At 37.8% G+C, this 18,834-nt stretch overlaps 1 protein-coding gene across 7 annotated transcripts in view; it reads left to right on the forward strand.

The window, feature by feature from the left end:
* Nucleotides 1-18,834, forward strand: part of RNGTT (RNA guanylyltransferase and 5'-phosphatase) — a 250,509-nt gene that overhangs the window by 47,759 nt on the left and 183,916 nt on the right. For all 7 annotated transcript variants that reach the window (XR_003429506.1, XM_027090771.1, XM_027090750.1 and 4 more), the window contains one exon: nucleotides 14,275-14,410. Coding sequence is in view for 6 of the 7 variants with exons in the window: in XM_027090771.1 (XP_026946572.1) it covers nucleotides 14,275-14,410 (136 nt within the window). In the remaining variant the exon portion in view is untranslated. The remainder of the gene's footprint in view (nucleotides 1-14,274; nucleotides 14,411-18,834) is intronic.

The following is an 18,834-nucleotide window of genomic DNA, read 5'->3' on the forward strand; positions in this document are numbered from 1 at the left end:
CGCAGGCTCAGTAGTTGTGGCGCACGGGCTTAGTTGCTCCGTGGCATGTGGGATCTTCCTGGACCAGGGCTCGAACCCGTGTTCCCTACATTGGCAGGCAGATTCTTAACCACTGCACCACCAGGGAAGCCCCTATAGCAACACTTTTTTTCTCATTTTCAGTTATGCTCAAGGACGATTAAGTGAACCTTTTTGGGGACCTTTGTGAAAGCTTTTATTGAAAGTAGGTTATATTGGCATTCGTTCAGCTAGTGTAGGCAACAGTGAGTTTCAAAAGTTGCAAAATGGAAAATGTGAAAAATAGAAGACTGGGATTGGAACTAACTTGTATCTTGCTTAGTCTTCTTTCTCTTCTCTTTTTAATCCTCTGCTCCTTTTACCCTAGTCAGTATCAAAACAATATTTCTGTAACTAAGAAGAGAGGGAAAATCTACTGACTATAACTTTTGAACAGGCATTTTAGTGGAAGCTCTTTTTTTTCATGTTTCTAAAAATTTTAATTTATTTTTGCTTATTTTGGCTTCTGTTGTTTGGCTTTTCTCTTTTCCTTTGCAATTTGAGTATTAAGGATGGTTAGAGGTTATTTAATCCAGTGCTTTTCAATTTAATGTGCATATGAATCGCCTGGGGATCTTGTTAAAATGTAAGTCTGATTCAGTGAGTCTGGGATGGGGCCCAAGATTCTGCATTTTTAACAAGTTCCCAGGTGATGCCAGTGCTACTGGTCCAAGGACCACACTTTAAGTAGCAAGAATCTATTCCAGTTTCTCAGGATGAGGATACCAGAGAGACCATGTTTGTTCAATGGCCTATACCTAATTAGCAGTTGTAGGCTTGAATTTTTTTTTTTTTTTTTTTTTTGGCCACGGCACTTGGCATGTGGGATCTTAGTTCCCGACCAGGGATCTAGTCCTCACCCCCTGCAGTGGAGGCGCGGAGTGTTAACCACTGGACCACCAGGGTAGTCCCTTGTATTTTTTAATGTGACGAAAAGCCATATTTCTGAGCATAAGGAAATAGTTACAAACCAAGAGAAATCCTCCTGTCCCCCTAATTAGATGGAACTCATTTAGCCAGTGTTATTCAGTTTGAATCTTTAAGATGTATCTTCAGATTTTTCTCTTGCTAACCTTATCACTTTTGAGGATTTGAAGAGATTGATTTATCCAACTGTGTCTGTATTCAGTTATGGTTTTAGAGTTCTTGGATTTTGGACTTTAGGTGACCATTAAGAAAAACATTTAAATGAACTTAGAAGATATTAAAAAATATCTATATTGTATTCAAACCGAGTCTTTGAGGTAGAAGCATCTTGCTGTAGAAGGGTAAATCGTTATGTTTTTATTTATGTAAGTTGACTATTAACCTATACTTTATTTTCAGACAGTTACGAACTGGTGAAGGTAATATAACCAGATAGTTTTGTGTCTTTGGTAGTGCCTGTATGAATACTTTTTGTTCTCACTTGCATTTGAATCTAGCCTGTTTTTTCTTGTGCCTTAAGTGCTGTTTGGGTTTGTCGCAGGGCTGGAGGTGGGATATATGTGTGTGTGTGCACCTGTGTGTGTACACACTACTTGGGTGAAGTGGTACTACATCGTAAGAACCCTTCCAGCCCTTTAAGAGTCCATAATTCTCTAATTCTCTGTAGATTGGTGGAAAGGAGGAGGGAACATACTCTAGCCCACAGAAGTGGCACTTAGCAAGATGCATATTGCTGGTAGCAAATAATTCAGTCCTGATTTGACAGTTCTTTTCACTAGTTGAAAGGTATGCTTTTATATTCTACTTCTTGCATTTCCGTAAACTCTGTTGATTAGTTGATCTTATAAACTTGTACATAGAAAGGGACTTGATCAGCTACTCTTACTGTTATGATAATTCTTATGTTTCTTTTAAGCTGCTAAGGGAAATATGAACCCATGTAGATTTAATGTATTATAGATACACACACACACATACACACACTTTAAATTTGGCCGTACTGTGCGGCTTGTGGAATCTTAGTTCCCCGCCAGGGAATGAACCCGCGCCCTCAGCAGTGAAAGTGAGGAGTCCTAACCACTGAACCGCCAGGGAATTCCCTTAATTATAATTTTATTTAAATTATCCTTTTACTAATTTTTATATAATGAGCTAGATTGTGGGACAAAAACATGGTAATTTTCCATTATGTACAATACCTTTTGGAGTAATTGTGTATTTATATATACTATTATTGTTAGTAAATTTTAAGAAGCTGTTTCAGTACATTGGAATATTTTAGGCTCAGGTTTGTTTTTATCATTTTAGTGTTTAGGAAACAGTTTTCTAGACAGATTGAGAGATCCACCTGATTCAGGTTCTTTGATTTGAGCTCTTTGAGTTATTGCTCACTCAGGTAGTGCAGCTTCTGATTTTACAAAATTGTCTTGGGTTACAGCTCTTCATAGAAAAAAGAAATAAGGAACTACTTACTGTAGTTCTTGCCTGCTTTTGTGTAAAGATGCATATAAGCTTGAGTTTGTGGGCTGTGGGTAACCTTCACAGGGAATTACCTATGGTTTACTTTTCTGCACTTCAAAATTTTTGGTTCACTCATCTCTTTTTCCTCTCTGTTCAGAAGAGATGTCCTCTTCTTCCCTGCCTACAGGAAATGAATCCTTTCTGTCTTATCCAGACTTTGTTTATTAATGACCTTGACTCTTTTTTAGATTGTGTAAAATAGTAGTCATAGTATTAATAACAATGATATCCAGCCTTAATTAAGTACTTACTATGTGCCCTGGACATAGTATAACAATAGCTTACATTTTATTACCATGTGCCAGGTACTGTTCTGTATTCTTCATATATTAATTCACTTAATTCTTTTTCTTTTTCATTTTTTTTATGGTGGTAAAATACCCATAAGATAAAATTTACCATCTTAACTATTTTTAAGTATATAGTTCAGTGGTATTCAATACATTCATAATGTGTGCAAACATCACTGCCATTCATGTCCAGAACTCTTTTCATCTTGCAAAACTAAAACTCTATACCCTTTAAATGATAATTCCCCAGTTCTCCCAGCCCCTGGTAACCATCCGTTCTACTTTTGGTCTCTCTGATTTCTCACTACTCTAGGTACCTCGTATAGGTAGAATCATACAGTAGTTATCTTTTTGTAACTGGCTTAGTTCACTTAGCATAATGTCCTCAAGGTTCATTTGTATTGTAGCATACTTCAGAATTTCCCTCATTTTTTAGGGCTGAATAATATTCCATTTAATATATATACCACATTTTACTTATACATTTGTCTGTCAATGGGCACTTGGGTTGCTTCTACACTGTTGCTGTTGTGGATAATGCTGCTTAGAACCTGGGGGTACTAACTCGTTTAATTCTTGCAACCAGCTTAGGAGGTAGAGACTTTGGATGAGGAAACTGCATCTTAGAGTAGTCAAGCGATTTGTGCAAAATCACACAGCTAGGAAGAGCCTGTCTGGGATGAATGTTTTAACCTCCATAGTGGACTCCCACATATCTTTCTATGTTGGTGCCTTCTGTTTTGCCTATAGATATCTTCCCCCCTATTTACTATATATTAATATATAATTAATGGTATGTAATAAAATACCTCTATAACTAATGTTCACTAATGAACAACATATAGTATATTACTTTATCTTTTAACATGTGTTGCATTTTAGCTGTAATTCAGCTCAATTAAAAGTAAAGTTGAAATTCCTTGAAGTGAACTTTAAGGCTCCCGCTTGCTCCCTGTATGCTTCTCTTCTACCAGAGGCAATTCTTTTTTGTACATATTAGATTTATAATTTTTAGAAAACTTGGAGTGATAGAGTGATTTGAATAGGACCTGTTATTTAGAGTATAAGAGATTTCATGAAAGGGAGTTTTGAGTAAGAGTTTGAAGATAATGTATTTTAGGACAAGGTATAGTTTTACACATACATAGGCTTAGCAGTAGGCATGTACACATTTCTGAGCAGTGGAGGATGGCAAAATGAGAAAGGGATAAGACAGTTGCACTTCTGAAGTTAAAGCATATACCTAGGGACTTCCCTGGTGGTGCAGTGGTTAAGAATCCGACTGCCAATGCTGGGGACATGGGTTCGAGCCCTGGTCTGGGAAAAGCCCACATGCCACGGAGCAACTAACCCTGCGTGCCACAACTACTGAAGCCCTTGCGCCTAGAGCCCATGCTCTGCAACAAAGAGAAGTCACCTCAATGAGCAGCCCATGCACTGTGATGAAGAGTAGTCCCTGCTCAACGCAACTAGAGAAAGCCTGCATGCAGCAAAGAAGACCCAACCCAGCCAAAAAATAAATAAATAAATTTATTTAAAAAAATAAAGCATATACTTAGGAGTTGGACAGTTAGAATCATGTTATAATATTTGATGAGATTTTTGGTTACAGATGCCTGCCTATTTTTTAGTGGTCTAGATGGCAAGCACTGATTGAATCTGATGTTACAGGCTCTGGAACTGGAATTTTTTCCCCAAAGCCCATAATGATAGCACTGGTACCATTCATACTCCATGAAAACAAAGTAAGAAAATTAAATTTTTAAATCGTTGAGTGGTTTGGAAGACTTTTACTCTAAATCTTATTATATACTTGATTATTTGTATTACGTATCATTAATTCTGTGGAATGGGAGGGAGGACTCTAGAAGCTGATAGTGGGCCCTACACCTGCCAGATTCTTTTAGAGTTGATTTTTAAGCTTGCACAGACTAAATCTTGCTGGTTGAAGGGGTTTCTTGAAACAGAAACATCTATGCTTTAAAATTTTTTACTATCTATTAATAGAAGTAGGCATACATGATATTTTAATGAGAAGGCTTGGAGGATTTGGGATTTTTTTTTTTTTTAAATGGTAGATACCCCTGGGTCTTCAAGATTTATTTGCGATGAATTACCCAAGTTGAAATAAAAGTCTTTTGACTGATGATTTTTCCATAGACAAAGTTTACCAAGTACCAAGCTTAAAACAAAACTCAGATGAACATAACATAGTGGAAAATTTGCTGTATAAACAACATATAAAATAAAGATGACTATGCTTAAGTAGGAGACAGTTAAGTGTTAGCAAACTGTTCAAATGTTCAGTGGCATGCTTTTGACCTGCATTTAACATACAATTAACATTCTAAGATCGGAGGCTGATTAGACAAGTTTGACAATTAAATTTGTGTGGAAGTGAATGGGCTTTGCAGTTTAAAATTAAATAATACACGTTGTCTGTTTAATTACTGTTGTATGTATATAAGTGATCACATAATAGAATGAAGCTGTGGGCTTAAAGTGAATTTAAGACTATAAAACTTTAATCACATCTGTTTTATAACTTTAAATTGCTGTGATATGAAGATTAAAAAGGAGCTAATCGTTTTGAAGAAGTCTGCTCTGCGTATAGAATCAGTAAATCAAGATGATAATACCTGTTAGGTTGGAATCTTTTATAATGTTGAATGAAAATTTTGATAGTTTTTGATGAAGAGAACTGTGTCTTCACAGTTATGTGAAGAATATGTTAGGACTGTGTCTTCATTTCAGTGATTGTTAATAGCAGAAATAAATTTTAAAAAGGTTAGGTGGCGGTAGTGTTACTGTTTGTGTGTATGTTCTCTTTAATTTGTTAATGTGAAAATAAGAATGACCTTAATATGAGTTCTTTGAGTTTCTGGGAAGATAAAATAAGGTAAAGCTGTACTTCAAATAGTTTTTGTTTTCAAAGGTTGAAATGTTATTTGTGTCAACTAAACAGATTATAGCATTATGTTTGAAAGTAAAGCTGTGTGTAGGGATTACATTGTTTTATCATCAAATATTGGTCTTTTTGTGGAAGCAGTGTAAGCAGTGATGTTTCAAGTTATCTGAAGTCTTTTTCTGAGATTCCTTAATTTATGTTGGTAGACTTTAGGTTGTGTTTCCATAGAATTGTAGTCTAAATGGTGGTTTGGTTCCCAACCTAGCTATAAAGCTTGCTTAATTCCTAAGGTAGCTAAATCATTTACTGTGTTTGTCTGCTGTGAAAAGCGACAATATGTACTGTTTCAACACAGGTAACCAAACAAACTATATTGCAACAAATAAAGAAGTTTATAAAAACTCTGTTGGGGAAACGAATTTGATTTTTATAAGATGGGGAGGAGCTAGATTGAGAGCATGATGGAGACTGGGGAGGACTTTGTGACACTGATTATTTTGTCTAGGTGGATCAGAAACTCATGACTTTTAATTTTGCTTGATACAGGTGTGTCACTAGCCTCTGGTAGAGCTCTCTTAAGCTCATTAATGGAACTAAGTGAACAAGGTGAGAAGGAGGAAAATGGTTTTTCATTTTTAAAAATTGTGGTAAAATATACATAACATAAATTTCTCTTTTGTTTAACAGTTGAAAGAAATGGGGGAAAAATGGGTTAAAGAGGATGTGGATATACTTTGCAAAAGAGATTACCAGAGATCAAGTTTACTGAGCAGTGAGCTAGTGAGAGAAAAAGGCAAAGTGTGCCTAACGCCCCATGGGGAAGGAAGAAAGCTGGGGTTCAGCAAGTCAGCAGTTCTTGCATCGTTTCTGGAATAAGGTCTGACAGGCGTTGGTGGGTCGGGGCCAGAGTCTGACCAACTGCTCTTATGTCAGAAAGGTTTATGATTGTATCTGGGGAAGTGGCTTTAAATTGTGAATTTCTTTGCAAGAGATTTTAATATAACTGTATTTCTCTACAGTCTTGAGAATTAGGTTTCAGAGGCTGTATACCAGTTCTACTGGGAATAGAAATGAGAGGAAATGTAGCTGGTATAGAAACAGTAGAGGTTTGGCAGTGAATTCTTATGAGAGAAAAGATACAAAGGGAAGGTGGACTCTGGGCTTAACATTGTACACTTATCTCTGTTGAAGGACAGGAAATAGATGGCACATCTCTTGGCATGAAGTTATTGTGTAAAGAGCTGGTATCACATAACCAGTGGTGTTGAGGATAGTTTGGGGGACATTACAGTGTGGTTCTGTCATGGGCACATATAACTTACTTGAATTCAGCAGTATATAGTGGGCAAAATGGGAAAAAAAAGCAACAACCAAACAGCATATCCATTAGCATTGCATCGACTGTAAGCAGTAGAAATCAACTTTGGCTAATGTAAACAAAGGAGTATATTGGAAGGCTGGCTCTCAGGAGAACCAGTCTCAGAAAATGGATAGGAATCAAGGGAAGCCAGGCAGCAAGGACCAGAGCCAAGGTCAGGCACAGGAACACTTGGAATAGGAAGCCACCACTGGCACTTGGTGACGGTGCCTCTGCTGTCTCTCCGAATCATTTTTAATCTATTCCTGTGCCTCACTGTCTCTCAAGTTAAAAGTTCTGGGAAGGGAGCATTTGGTTGTCTGACTTAGACCCTACTTCCAGCCTGCTAGAGACAGGGATAGAGAAAATCTGGGCCTTTTGGTTTCCAATGTAAAAATGAAAAGATGCATGTCTGTATCCTGTCTGTCACTTCTCCCCAACGAAACTGAACAGTGACTGCTTCCTCCTCCTGTGCTCCACGGCTCAGCAAATAAAGTGCACTCATTCCTCCTGCCAGAAGCTTGGGAGTCCTCCTCGACTTCTGCCCCTCAGCCCCATAGCCAGTCAAGAGCACACTATCCTGTCAGTCTGCCTCTTACACGTTTTGAATTTATCCGCTTACCTCTAAGTTATTATTGCCACTGTAGTCCCACTTGGAGTACCATAAAAGCCTCATAATTTCTCTGGTCTACAGATTGGTTCCTATCCTATAGGAGTATACATTATGTGGAGGTGAACTTTGAAAAGTACAGATCAGATTGTGCTGTTAGTTTGCTAAAAGCCTTTCAGTGGGCTGCTGTTTCTCTACCTGCTCTTCCTCAGCTCCCGTTCCACCCTTTTAAACTGTGATGAGGGACTCCGCAAACTGCATTTCTCCGACTCCCTTGCCAGCTTGCCTCTTGTTGGGTTTTACCATGGGGAGCACGTAGGAATTTGGAAGGTGAGAGAAGCGACTTCTCTTGTTTCTACTTTCTTTACCCCTCCAGCCGCCAGCGACAACTCTTACTCCGTTCCCAGCTTCTTTTGGCACTCCCAGCACCAACCGCACTGCTCCCTCTCAGAGGTGCCAGCTTCTGGAGGGTGCATCCTAGGCAAATGAGTGCCGCTTGCATTTTCTCACCCACTAGGCTGTTTGAGCATCCTCCCTTCTGTGCTTCCTCTGTAGAGATTGAAACTTGAGGTGCTGTGCTCCTCTCGTTAGAGGTCCAGGTCTTAGCCATTTAGTGCCACCTCCTTAGAGGTTTGAGCTCTGAGCTCCGTGGACCCCCGCCCCCACCTTCCAGGCCCCGAAATGCCCATCCTCCAAGCTCCTGGCCTCTGATAACACGCCTCTTGCGTTTTGTTCCCACAGCCCTTTAGGTGGTAGTGCTTCCTGCAGTTACTCATCTCTTGTTATCTTCATCTTCCCTTGTTAACCTTTTCAGCTTTCCAGTATCTTTGTAACCAGTTTCCTCTATTACCTATCTTGGGTTTGAATTACCCATTATGGTTTCTGTTTGTCTCATGCAAGGGGTTTTCCACTTTCTAGAATAAAGAGAAAAAGAGTTTTCATGAATCACTAAGTCCTTGACTACTTCTCTAGACTTAAGCCATGCCATTTCCCTCTTTCTCTCTATGCTTCTGTATTCTGAATTTTTTGTTGCCAAAACACGCACCTTCTGTTTTTGTCTCAAGGATATTGCAACTGGTAGACTGTACCAAGCACTGGTTCTCACCACACACCCCATCTCTCCTTCCCTTTTCCCTCCACCCCCAACAGAAGTTGCTGGGTTAACTTCTGCACAATGCAGGTGGAGGCAGGATACTGTAGAGGTTGTCGAGATAGATTATTGTCTAGGTTTTAATAACACCTTTGCTATTTTGCCAGCTTTATGGCCTTGGGCAGGTTACTTACTGTGGTTTCAGTTTCCTCATCTGGAATATGGGAACAATAATTTTCCCTACATGGTAAGATTGTTGTAAGGCTTAATTGAGTTAATATAAAGGGCTTTGAACACTGCTCCGTGCATAGCCATTGCTCACTAAGTGATCATAACCTGATGTTATTATCAGCTACGGGAGAATCCCTCTGGGATGCCTTTCCTGATATCTGAACTCTGACAGATTCTGCCTTTTGTATGCTCCTGTAGTGCCTAGTACTTCACCTTGTCAATACTTACTATGTTTGGGATTATTTGTTTAATGTCTTGTTTTCTTGTTAAGGGTACAAATTATATGAAGTTAGATGAAGAACCTGTGCTCTTCATTGTTATATTTCTAGCATCTGTGCCTGATAACTCGTTGGCCCTTTAGTAAATATTTAAAAAAATTAACTGGTTAATTATTTAAAACAAAAAACCATAGTGAGTTTGATAGGAATTGGTACAAGAGATGGTGGTGAAATGAATCAGTTTAAATGATCAACTTTTCTGTTTTTATTACCCACTATGAATGCTTTATAATAGGAGAGGAGAAATACCTGCTAATTTTGAAGCTGCTGTGGTATATGACCATCGAGGTTTAACATCGCATCTTATTTTATTGCCAAAGGAAAAAACATTTCTCAGACTCTGATTAGACTATATTTCTATTTTTTCTTTTTTCTGTAGTTTAATATTTTTCCCCCTGGCTTGTAAAAGCAATTTGAGCTTATTTCTAAAATTTCTTAAAAGTACAAAAACGTATAATAAGAAAAGCAAATATTATTGATAATTCCGCATAGAGATGACAATTCTCTGGTGTAGGCTTTCCTGTCTATTTTACTATTCATACAGAGTTTTATCTCCCTACCCCTCATAGTCATACATTCTGATTTTTAACTTGCTTTTTCTTCATTTAATATATTGTGGATCTCTTTCCATATTAATGAATATTGGTGATAAATTTAAATTATAAGATGTTTAAAGATTATTTTACCCTCAGACTACTATTAGGAATGTGAGTTAAAACTCTAAGGTGGTATTAGTTACCAATATTTTGTTTTTAATCAGTTTTCCTCTTTAATTATGTGCTTCCTGAATTGTATTAATGTATAATTGGTGGTTTTACTTGATTAGCTATCTCACATCTCAGTGACTGCAGCTTTTCTAGTCAAGCTGGAAAACCAGTATTTAAAGTAAAGCAGTTTACGCGGGAATTCCCTAGTGGTCCAGTGGTTAGGACTCTGTGCTTTCACTGCCGAAGGCCCAGGGTTTGATTCCTGGTCGTGGACCTGAGATCCTGCAAGCTGCGCAGCGCAGAGCAGTGATAAATAAATAAAAGCAGTTTATAAATTTGGCTTTTCTGTTATTTATATGGTTTGGTATATATACTTCAATATAAAAAGTGAATCAATGCTTTAATTCAGTGAAACTTCTGTACTTTTGTCTTTTTTTTTTTTTTGTGGTACGCGGGCCTCTCACTGTTGTGGCCTCTCCCGTTGTGGAGCACAGGCTCCGGACACACAGGCTCAGCGGCCATGGCTCACGGGCCCAGCCCCTCCGCGGCATGTGGGATCTTCCCGGACCGGGGCACGAACCCATGTCCCCTGCATCGGCGGTGGACTCTCAACCACTGCGCCACCAGGGAAGCCCTGTATTTTTGTCTTTTAATGAGAATGTATATAATACAAATAATTTGGTAATTCTGTATATTAAATTTGCAGTTGAGGTTATTTCCACATTCCTTACCTTTCTTCCCTAACAGGAAATAGCTTCTTATTTTTCATGGGTATCACATAACAAAAGTACATGTGATTCGGAATGATTGGAGTTCAAACCAAAAATCACATTCCAGAAACTTCTGTTCCAAAGCCTGAAAATTTATATGTGCAGAAGAATCTCTGAATACCAACTGCTAAATAATTTCTCTGATATCTCTGCATATGTAAGCTGAGTTTCCCATGAGCAATCCTTTATAATGAATTCCATCTTCTAATGCCTTTCCTTCCTTGGTCTTTTAAATCTGTTTATGCATAAATATACATAGATAGTATTTTCTTTTAATTGATATTCCACTTGAAGTAAAATCTGATAGATATGTATGCATTCATATATATATATATATCTCAAATAAGTGTGTTAAAAAATGAATAGAGAATAATTATGACAGAAAAAGCAGAATGTACCAGCACCCTGGGATTTAATAATTATTCTATTTGAACATTATATTTAATTCTGAGCTTCTGGGCAGCCAGTGAAAAGGGAAATATAATTTCTGTTGTCATCTTATGATCAGAAGAGGGAAACCGTTTCTTTATTTTTTATTTTTGGTTGTGTTGGGTCTTCATTGCTGTATGCGGGCTTTCTCTAGTTGTGGTGAGTGGGGGCTACTCTTCATTGTGGTGCGTGGGCTTCTCATTGTGGTGGCTTCTCTTGTTGTGGAGCATGGGCTCTAGGTGTGTGGGCTTCAGTAGTTGTGGTGCGCAGGCTCAGTAGTTGTGGCTCGCAGGCTCCAGAACTCAGGCTCAGTAGTTGTGGTGCACAGGCTTAGTTGCTCTGCGGCGTATGGGATCTTCCCAGACCAGGGATCGAACCCGTGTCCCCTGCATTGGCAAGTGGATTCTTAACCACTGTGCCACCAGGGAAGTCCTGTTTCTTTTTTCTGAATTCTGAAATTTGTTAGCATAAGCCAGCTTTTCTCACACTGTGAATATAGAATACTAATTCTGGACTTCCCTGGTAGTGCAGTGGTTAAGAATCCGCCTGCCAATGTGGAGGACATGGGTTCGAGCCCTGGTCTAGGAAGATCCCACATGCCGCAGAGCAACTAAGCCCGTGTGCCACAACTACTGAGCCTGCACTCCAGAGCCCGCGAGCCATGACTACTGAGCCTGTGTGCCACAAATACGGCAGCCCACGTGCCTAGAGCCTGTGCTCCGCAGCAAGAGAAGCCACCGCGATGAGAAGCCCGTGCACTGCAACGAAGAGTAGCCCCCGCTCGCTGCAACTAGAGAAAGCCCGCGCGCAGCAACAAAGACCCAATGCAGCCAAAAATAAAAAATGAATAAAATTAAATTAAAAAAAAAAGAAAAGAATACTAATTCTGTCGGATATTAACAGATATCAGGATTAAGTTTAGGAAATAATGGGCTAAATAAGATAAACAGACTATTGTATGTTTTCTTTGTTTTTAAACTGGAGAAAAAGTTTAATAACATGTATATCTCCTATATACATGGGAGAGACCCAGGAAAACTGAGTTACTCCTTCCATGTTTTCTTACAACCTTAAATGTTCCTGATATGTATCTTGACTTTCCCAGAGAAAGATATAGTGTTTCCCTAATTTATTTTGCCATGAAATCCTAAAAGTAAATAATAAGCTTTGCAAAATGCTGACCTAGGTCCTTAAACAACATGATGGATTGTGTCTTCAGTACCATTTTTGCAGAAGGTATCACAGGCTTTTTATTTGCCCTATTCTTTTTTTTTTTTTTTGGCCAGTCAGCACGGCATGCGGGATCTTAGTTCCCCAACCAGGGATCAAACCCATGTCCCCTGCAGTAGAAGTGCAGAGTCTCAACCACTGGACCGCCAAGGAAGTCCTTATTTGCCCTATTCTTATGTTGATTTAAATTCTCTTTGAAATACCACGCAGGGCAAGGTTGACTTCTTCAAGAAGACTAGACTCTCCCTATCTACTAGGATTTGTCACTTTTGGAAAGCACGTGCAGGAGCTTCGGGAACTAAGTATTCCTGTTGTCTGCCAACCTGCTGGCCCGGCAGTTGGTCTGACTTTCTCAGATGCACAGTCAGTCCAGACTGAGGCTGATTTTCTTTTTCCAAGCGCAACCTGAGTCTTCACAATCCCCATCTCCTAAGGATACAGCTCTTTCAATACATAGCAAGGGCCCGAGTCCTTCACCTCCTCTCCGGGGGCCTGCTACGACTAATTATTTTGAAAACACTAGTAACAGCATGCTTCCAATCCAGTCCCCAAATGTCAGCCCCTTTGGTCTGCCTTGCTGCTCTTCAGCCTGTTGTCACACACTTCTGTTACCTTAATCAGCCCTCCCATTTCTCCTCGTCTGTCCTGAACATGTCTCTCTGTTTTTTATAACAGTTGTTTATGGGAAACAAATTGTCCTCTATATTAGCCACCATGTACTACATTTGCTTCCGTCTCTTTGTTGAACGTTTCTTCTGTCCCTCAGCCTTAAGTTGATTTAGCTCTGTCTTTGAGTTGCTGCTTTTTTTTTTCTGACCTACCTCATGGGTAGGAAATTAGGCAGATGGTCCGCATTCTCCTCTATTCTCAGTGGTACATCCAGACTATTAGTCTTCCAGTGTTTCATTTAACAACAAACAAGACAACACAGTGATTCTTCTGTTCCTTTGAGGCTCATGACTTTTAACTTTCTAACTTATTGCTGTCAGATTTCTCTCATTCTTTGAAGAGTTTGGTACCTGGGTATGGTCTCCATTTTCATCCCAAATCTTGCTGTTATCTGTTTGGTAGTATAGCCTGTTGGTCTGTAATTTCCTTGACTTGAATTCATCTGGACTTTATTTTTATATATGGTGTGCAGTAGAGCTCTGTTCTTGATGATCAACTAACTGGGAATCAGTGATAGTAACTCGGCCATTTGGAGGATGACACATTTTAAAGTATATAAATTCCCTCATATATTGATTGGCTAATAAAAATTCTCATGAGCTTGTGTTAAAAAATATTTTAATTTTATAGTAATGAATGAGAGTTGTACCTGAAATGGTGGTATCTGGTTGTATCATCACATTAATTCAAAGAGAGAGGTTAGCTGTTTTGCTCACTGTTGCGTGGCAGAAGGAGCATTGGATACTTTGACGTCTTGCCATTTGCAAATCACTTTCTTTTTTTACTGCAAAGTGGAGAGAGTAATTCCTAATTTGTATAGTTGCTGAGCCAATAAAATTCCGTAATTACATATATGTGTGTTTGTGTGTTTCGTAAACTTTGGTGTTTAAGATCTAATAAAAATTAGAGAACCGTTCTCTCCTAAGATGGGTTATAAGGTTGCTCTTGAACATCACATTGTTTCCGTAAAAAGCTTTGATTTCTCTATACCGTATGTTTTTTATAGGAAACAAAAACGTCTTTAAAAAAGATTTTGTTATTTGTGGTACTTTAATTTGAATGATGGTGGAGGGGGGACTCTGGTGAACATTATTCCAGGCAGCTATTGTAAGTCTAAGGAAAAACAATTCAACTGATATTTCTTACGACTCTATTCTTGAATTTTACTGTTAATATTATCTTTTTAATGTTTCATTTAAGGTATATGATGTTGATTGATGGCACAAATGAAGTTTTTATGATTGATAGAGATAATTCAGTGTTTCATGTTTCAAATCTGGAATTTCCATTTCGTAAAGATCTCCGCATGCATTTATCAAATACTCTCCTAGATGGGGTAAGTCATATTTTATCTTTTTTTAAAAAACATCAAACATTGCTGTTTTTCTTTCTTGTGCAAGTAAATATGTATTTTTAATAACTAAACAGGAAATTTAGAATCAGATCCAGTTTTTTTTTTAAGTTTTTTTTATTGGTGTATAATTGACAGTTAAAAAATTGAATCTAGTTTTTGTTAAGATGTTAAATTCCATTTATTTCTTACCTGAACTTACTGTCACTTGATCATTGTCTTAGATACAGAATAAGTGAACAAAATTAAATCTTAATTCTTTTGTTCTTTGTGATTGAAAAAAATTCTTACTGAAAAACTCATTTTATTGTTTTACTTGTCAGTTGAATTTTAATTGAGTGATATGACATATCACATTTTTCCTTGGCTCTTTAGCTGTATGAACTAATAGTTCTTGTTGAAAGAGGATCGTGTCTTTGAAAGCAGCCACTTGTACTTTTACATTTGAATTTTGAAAGCTGATAAGAATTTTCCCATTCAGAAAATCTATACTTAATAATCATAAAATTACTTGATTAAAAATATTTTAACTTTCTCCTGTGCAGACGGCTTTCTTCTCCCCAATTCTAAATGTATTCGTTCATTGTAAATAAAAATTAAAATAATACAGAACATTACAAAAAAGCTGGTAAAAATCACCTGAACTCTTAACCATTGGAGTAACTTCTGTTATCATTTTGATGAACATTATTCCAGACTTTTCTCTGTGCCAGAACATTCAATCTTACATCTGCTCCTGAAGGATTCACATTCATATTAGTAATACTAACTCAGAGCATAGATTCTTAAACAGAATGTCTATCAGAATCTTTTGGGGACTTGGGACCCCTTCCAGTCCCAGTAAGATTCTGAGTACAGGTACCTCTGCCCTGGCTGAAAATGAGTACTTTGGTCAAATATGTACCCACGTGGATAGTTACATAATTTTGCATGAAAAGATTTAAATGTTACATCTGTTTTGTAATTTGTGTTGTTTTCACTTAGCAATGTGTTTTGGACCTTTTTCACATAAAAGTCTGAATGATAGACCACTGTATATGTAAACACTGTAATTTAGGGTTTCCAGACTATCTTGCTTATGAAAATTATAGGGGATGCTTGTTAAAAATATGGCCTATCCCAGTAGCCTATCCTAGACCTAGTGAATTAGACTCTCCCAGGGGTCAAGTTATCTCTATTTTTAATAAGTGCCCAAGTGATTTTAATTAGGCAAGTTTGACAAACAATTCTGTAATTAATTTAGCCAGCCCTCTTTTGGTGGACATTTGGATTTTTTGTATTATAAGACGTACTTGTATGCATATCCTTATACCTTTTTCTTTCACAGTTGTGCAGTTTTTTTTTTTGTTTTTTTTTTTTTGTGGTATGCGGGCCTCTCACTGCTGTGGCCTCTCCCGTTGCGGAGCAACAGGTTCCTGACGCACAGGCTAAGTGGCCATGGCCCACGGGCGCAGCCGCTCTGCGGCATGTGGGATCCTCCTGGACCGGGGCACGAACCCGTGTCCCCTGCATCGGCAGGCCAACTCCCAACCACTGCGCCACCAGGGAAGCCCAATTGTGCAGTTTTATAATTAAGATTCTTAGAAGTGAGATTCTACTTAAGGTAACTGAGGAAAAAAGAACTAAATTGGCACAAATAATTAGGTTTCAGCTTGGCTTGCTTCAGGCTGGATCTGGGGACTCAAGTGATATGGGCCATGCTGTCTTTCTCTCTCTTTCTTTGCTTACTTGTCTGTCTGTTCTCACTCTGCATGAAGGCTCTTTCCATGTGGGAGGCAAGTTGCCTTGCAACCCAAGCAGAAAGGGAACTTTTCTCTCCCAATATCCATATATCAATCCCAGGGAAGATTCCAGAGGGCCTTGCCTAAGTTATATATATATCCAAGGAAGAGAGACAGTGGAGACCAGGGGCTCATAGGTGGCAGTACCACGTGGAGTACAAGAGACGTAGTCCTCCCAAGGCAGGGACAGTAACCTGATACACTGTACTGTGTTCACTATGCTGGATTTGGGGGCATTACCCGTTTTAAACATTGACATGTATAATTTCCACCCTTCTTTCCAGAAAGTTTGAACACACGTATATAGTTCAGCCATTCTAAAGGATCTATGCACTGTCTTATTAAACACTGGGTTTTGAAAATTTTAAATCTTCTAATTTTAAACGACTTTTTCATTTTAGGAGACAGTATAGCATAGTGGTTAAGAACCCTGACTCTAACTGATGGTGTCTTATTGGCTCCATGAGTTATTGTATGAGGGCCCTAATATCGTTTACTCAGTTTCGTCATCTGTAGTGAAGTTAGGCTAATAACAGTACTTAGGTCTTGGTGCTGTTGTGAAGATTAAGTTGGATAGTTTATATAAAGTGCTGATAATAGTGTCTGGCACATAGTGAAATAAATATTTACCTCTTAATTTATGTGAATTGTTAAGGAGGTTTAATATTTTTTCACTTCTGTTTTACTGTATTTAGTACAATACAGAGTTACTATATTTCTTCTGTGAGTTGCCCATTCAGATCTTTCATACATTTTTCTGTTGGGTGTTCATGTTTTTCTTACTGATTTATGAGAAGTTTTTGTTTATTGGGGTATTACTTTATGACCCATATTTTGAAAAAATAATATTTTTTCTGGTGTTTTTGGTGGCACAGGTTTAAATTTATGTAGGTAAATTATAAACACCTTGTTTTTTTTAAAAAAAATATTTATTGGAGTATAGTTGATTTACAGTGTTGTGTTAGTTTTAGATGTACAGCAAAGTGAATCAGTTATACATATACATAATTCAGTCTTCTTTAGATTCTTTTCCATATAGGTTATTACAGAGTACTGAGTAGAGTTCCCTGTGCTATACAGCATGTCCTTATTAGTTATCTATTTTATATATAGTAGTTAAACACCTTGGTTTTTAATATTTGGCTTTTGTGTCATTTTACGAAAGATATTTTTACTTCAGAATTATTATAATAGTTCCCTGTTTTTCCTTCTAATACTTTTATGGTTTCATTTACATATTTAAATATTTGATCTATCCACGATACATTTTGGTAAAATGAGTAAGATAGGGATACAGTTTTATTTATTTCCAAATGTCTAAATTGTTACCTCAGCACCAGTCTGCTAATGTATTTTTCCTTTTTAATTAGGTATATCATTTTTATTGTATATGGGATTCCCTTATATCGTTGTTTGTTTCTTGATTCGCTTTCCCATTCCATTAATATTTTGGTCTTCCCGTGGTAGTTTTAGGTTGACTTACAGGCTGGAACTTTAGCATACAATTTAATGTCTGATAGTGCAAGGATATCCAGTCTCTTGGCTATTCTTAAGTTTGTCACTTAGATTTTGCTCTCTTTATTTAGCTTTCGGGTGAACAAGGCTATTTGAGAAGTTAGGCTGAATTAGTGTGTTATACTTTATGTGCAAATCTGTACAACAAGAAGCTTGTATTTTTCTCTGCAGAATGATCTCTGGTAGGCTTATCTCCAGACCATTTACCTTTCTGTTTGCTATGTTTGGTTGTGTGGTTTATCTCTTTGCCACACCTTCACTATTTTTCTTTGGAGGGAAAAGGGACTCTGCATCTTTCTTATGGCTTCCCACAACTGTAAGTTTCTTTTCTACAGGGATACTGCTCATGTTCTTTAATATTTATTCACTTTTTCAGTATTGAACCTTTTTCACAAGGCAGATGGAATTATATCTGGCTAATAGTCTCTGGAATTTGTATGAGAATGCTTCCTGTCTTAAGATGAAATTTGCATCTCTGTTTCAGATTTATATCAGTGATATTGGGAAAATAGTGAGTAGCTTGTGAATGTTCATTTAAACTCTCAATGATAGAATTACCCTAATGAAAGCCACATGCATAAAATATGTATTTATTTGTTTAACAGAGGGAGTACCATTTTCCAAGTGACCTGAATGATTGTTGCCCCAATCCCATGTGCTTTTTAAAAAATTTACCAGGTAAATATTGGAGTGTGCAAGCCAGAAGATGGAAGACTGTGATTGGAGAATGAGATGTTTGAATCAGCCACTTCTGAGGTATAGTTTTGGGTGATGAGAAGGTTCAGGATGTGACCTAGAGAGAGTGAGAGTTTGAGGTTGTGTGGAGAAGAGCAGTGGACATGAGATCAAGGAAAATTTTAGATGGGTCGTAAAGAGTGATGACAGAAGTCCAGGGAGAGGTTGACTGAGCTGGATATAAAGATTAGAAAGAAGGAAAGAAGGTAGTATAGTTGATTGAGACCGAGTGGCAAACGGAGACTGAGCGAAGAGTAACTATAGAGTCACAGAATTGTCTATACTGTGTACTCTGTGAGGCTACTAGTATTATAAATTTTCATTCCTGTGACGGTGTGCATGGTAAAATATTTTGACATACATACGTAAACTTTTTAA

This window comes from Aethalodelphis obliquidens, unplaced genomic scaffold (assembly GCF_003676395.1).
Source record: "Aethalodelphis obliquidens isolate GAN/ISIS:26980383/991018 unplaced genomic scaffold, ASM367639v1 scaffold3, whole genome shotgun sequence".
NCBI classification, from domain to species: Eukaryota; Metazoa; Chordata; class Mammalia; order Artiodactyla; family Delphinidae; genus Aethalodelphis; species Aethalodelphis obliquidens.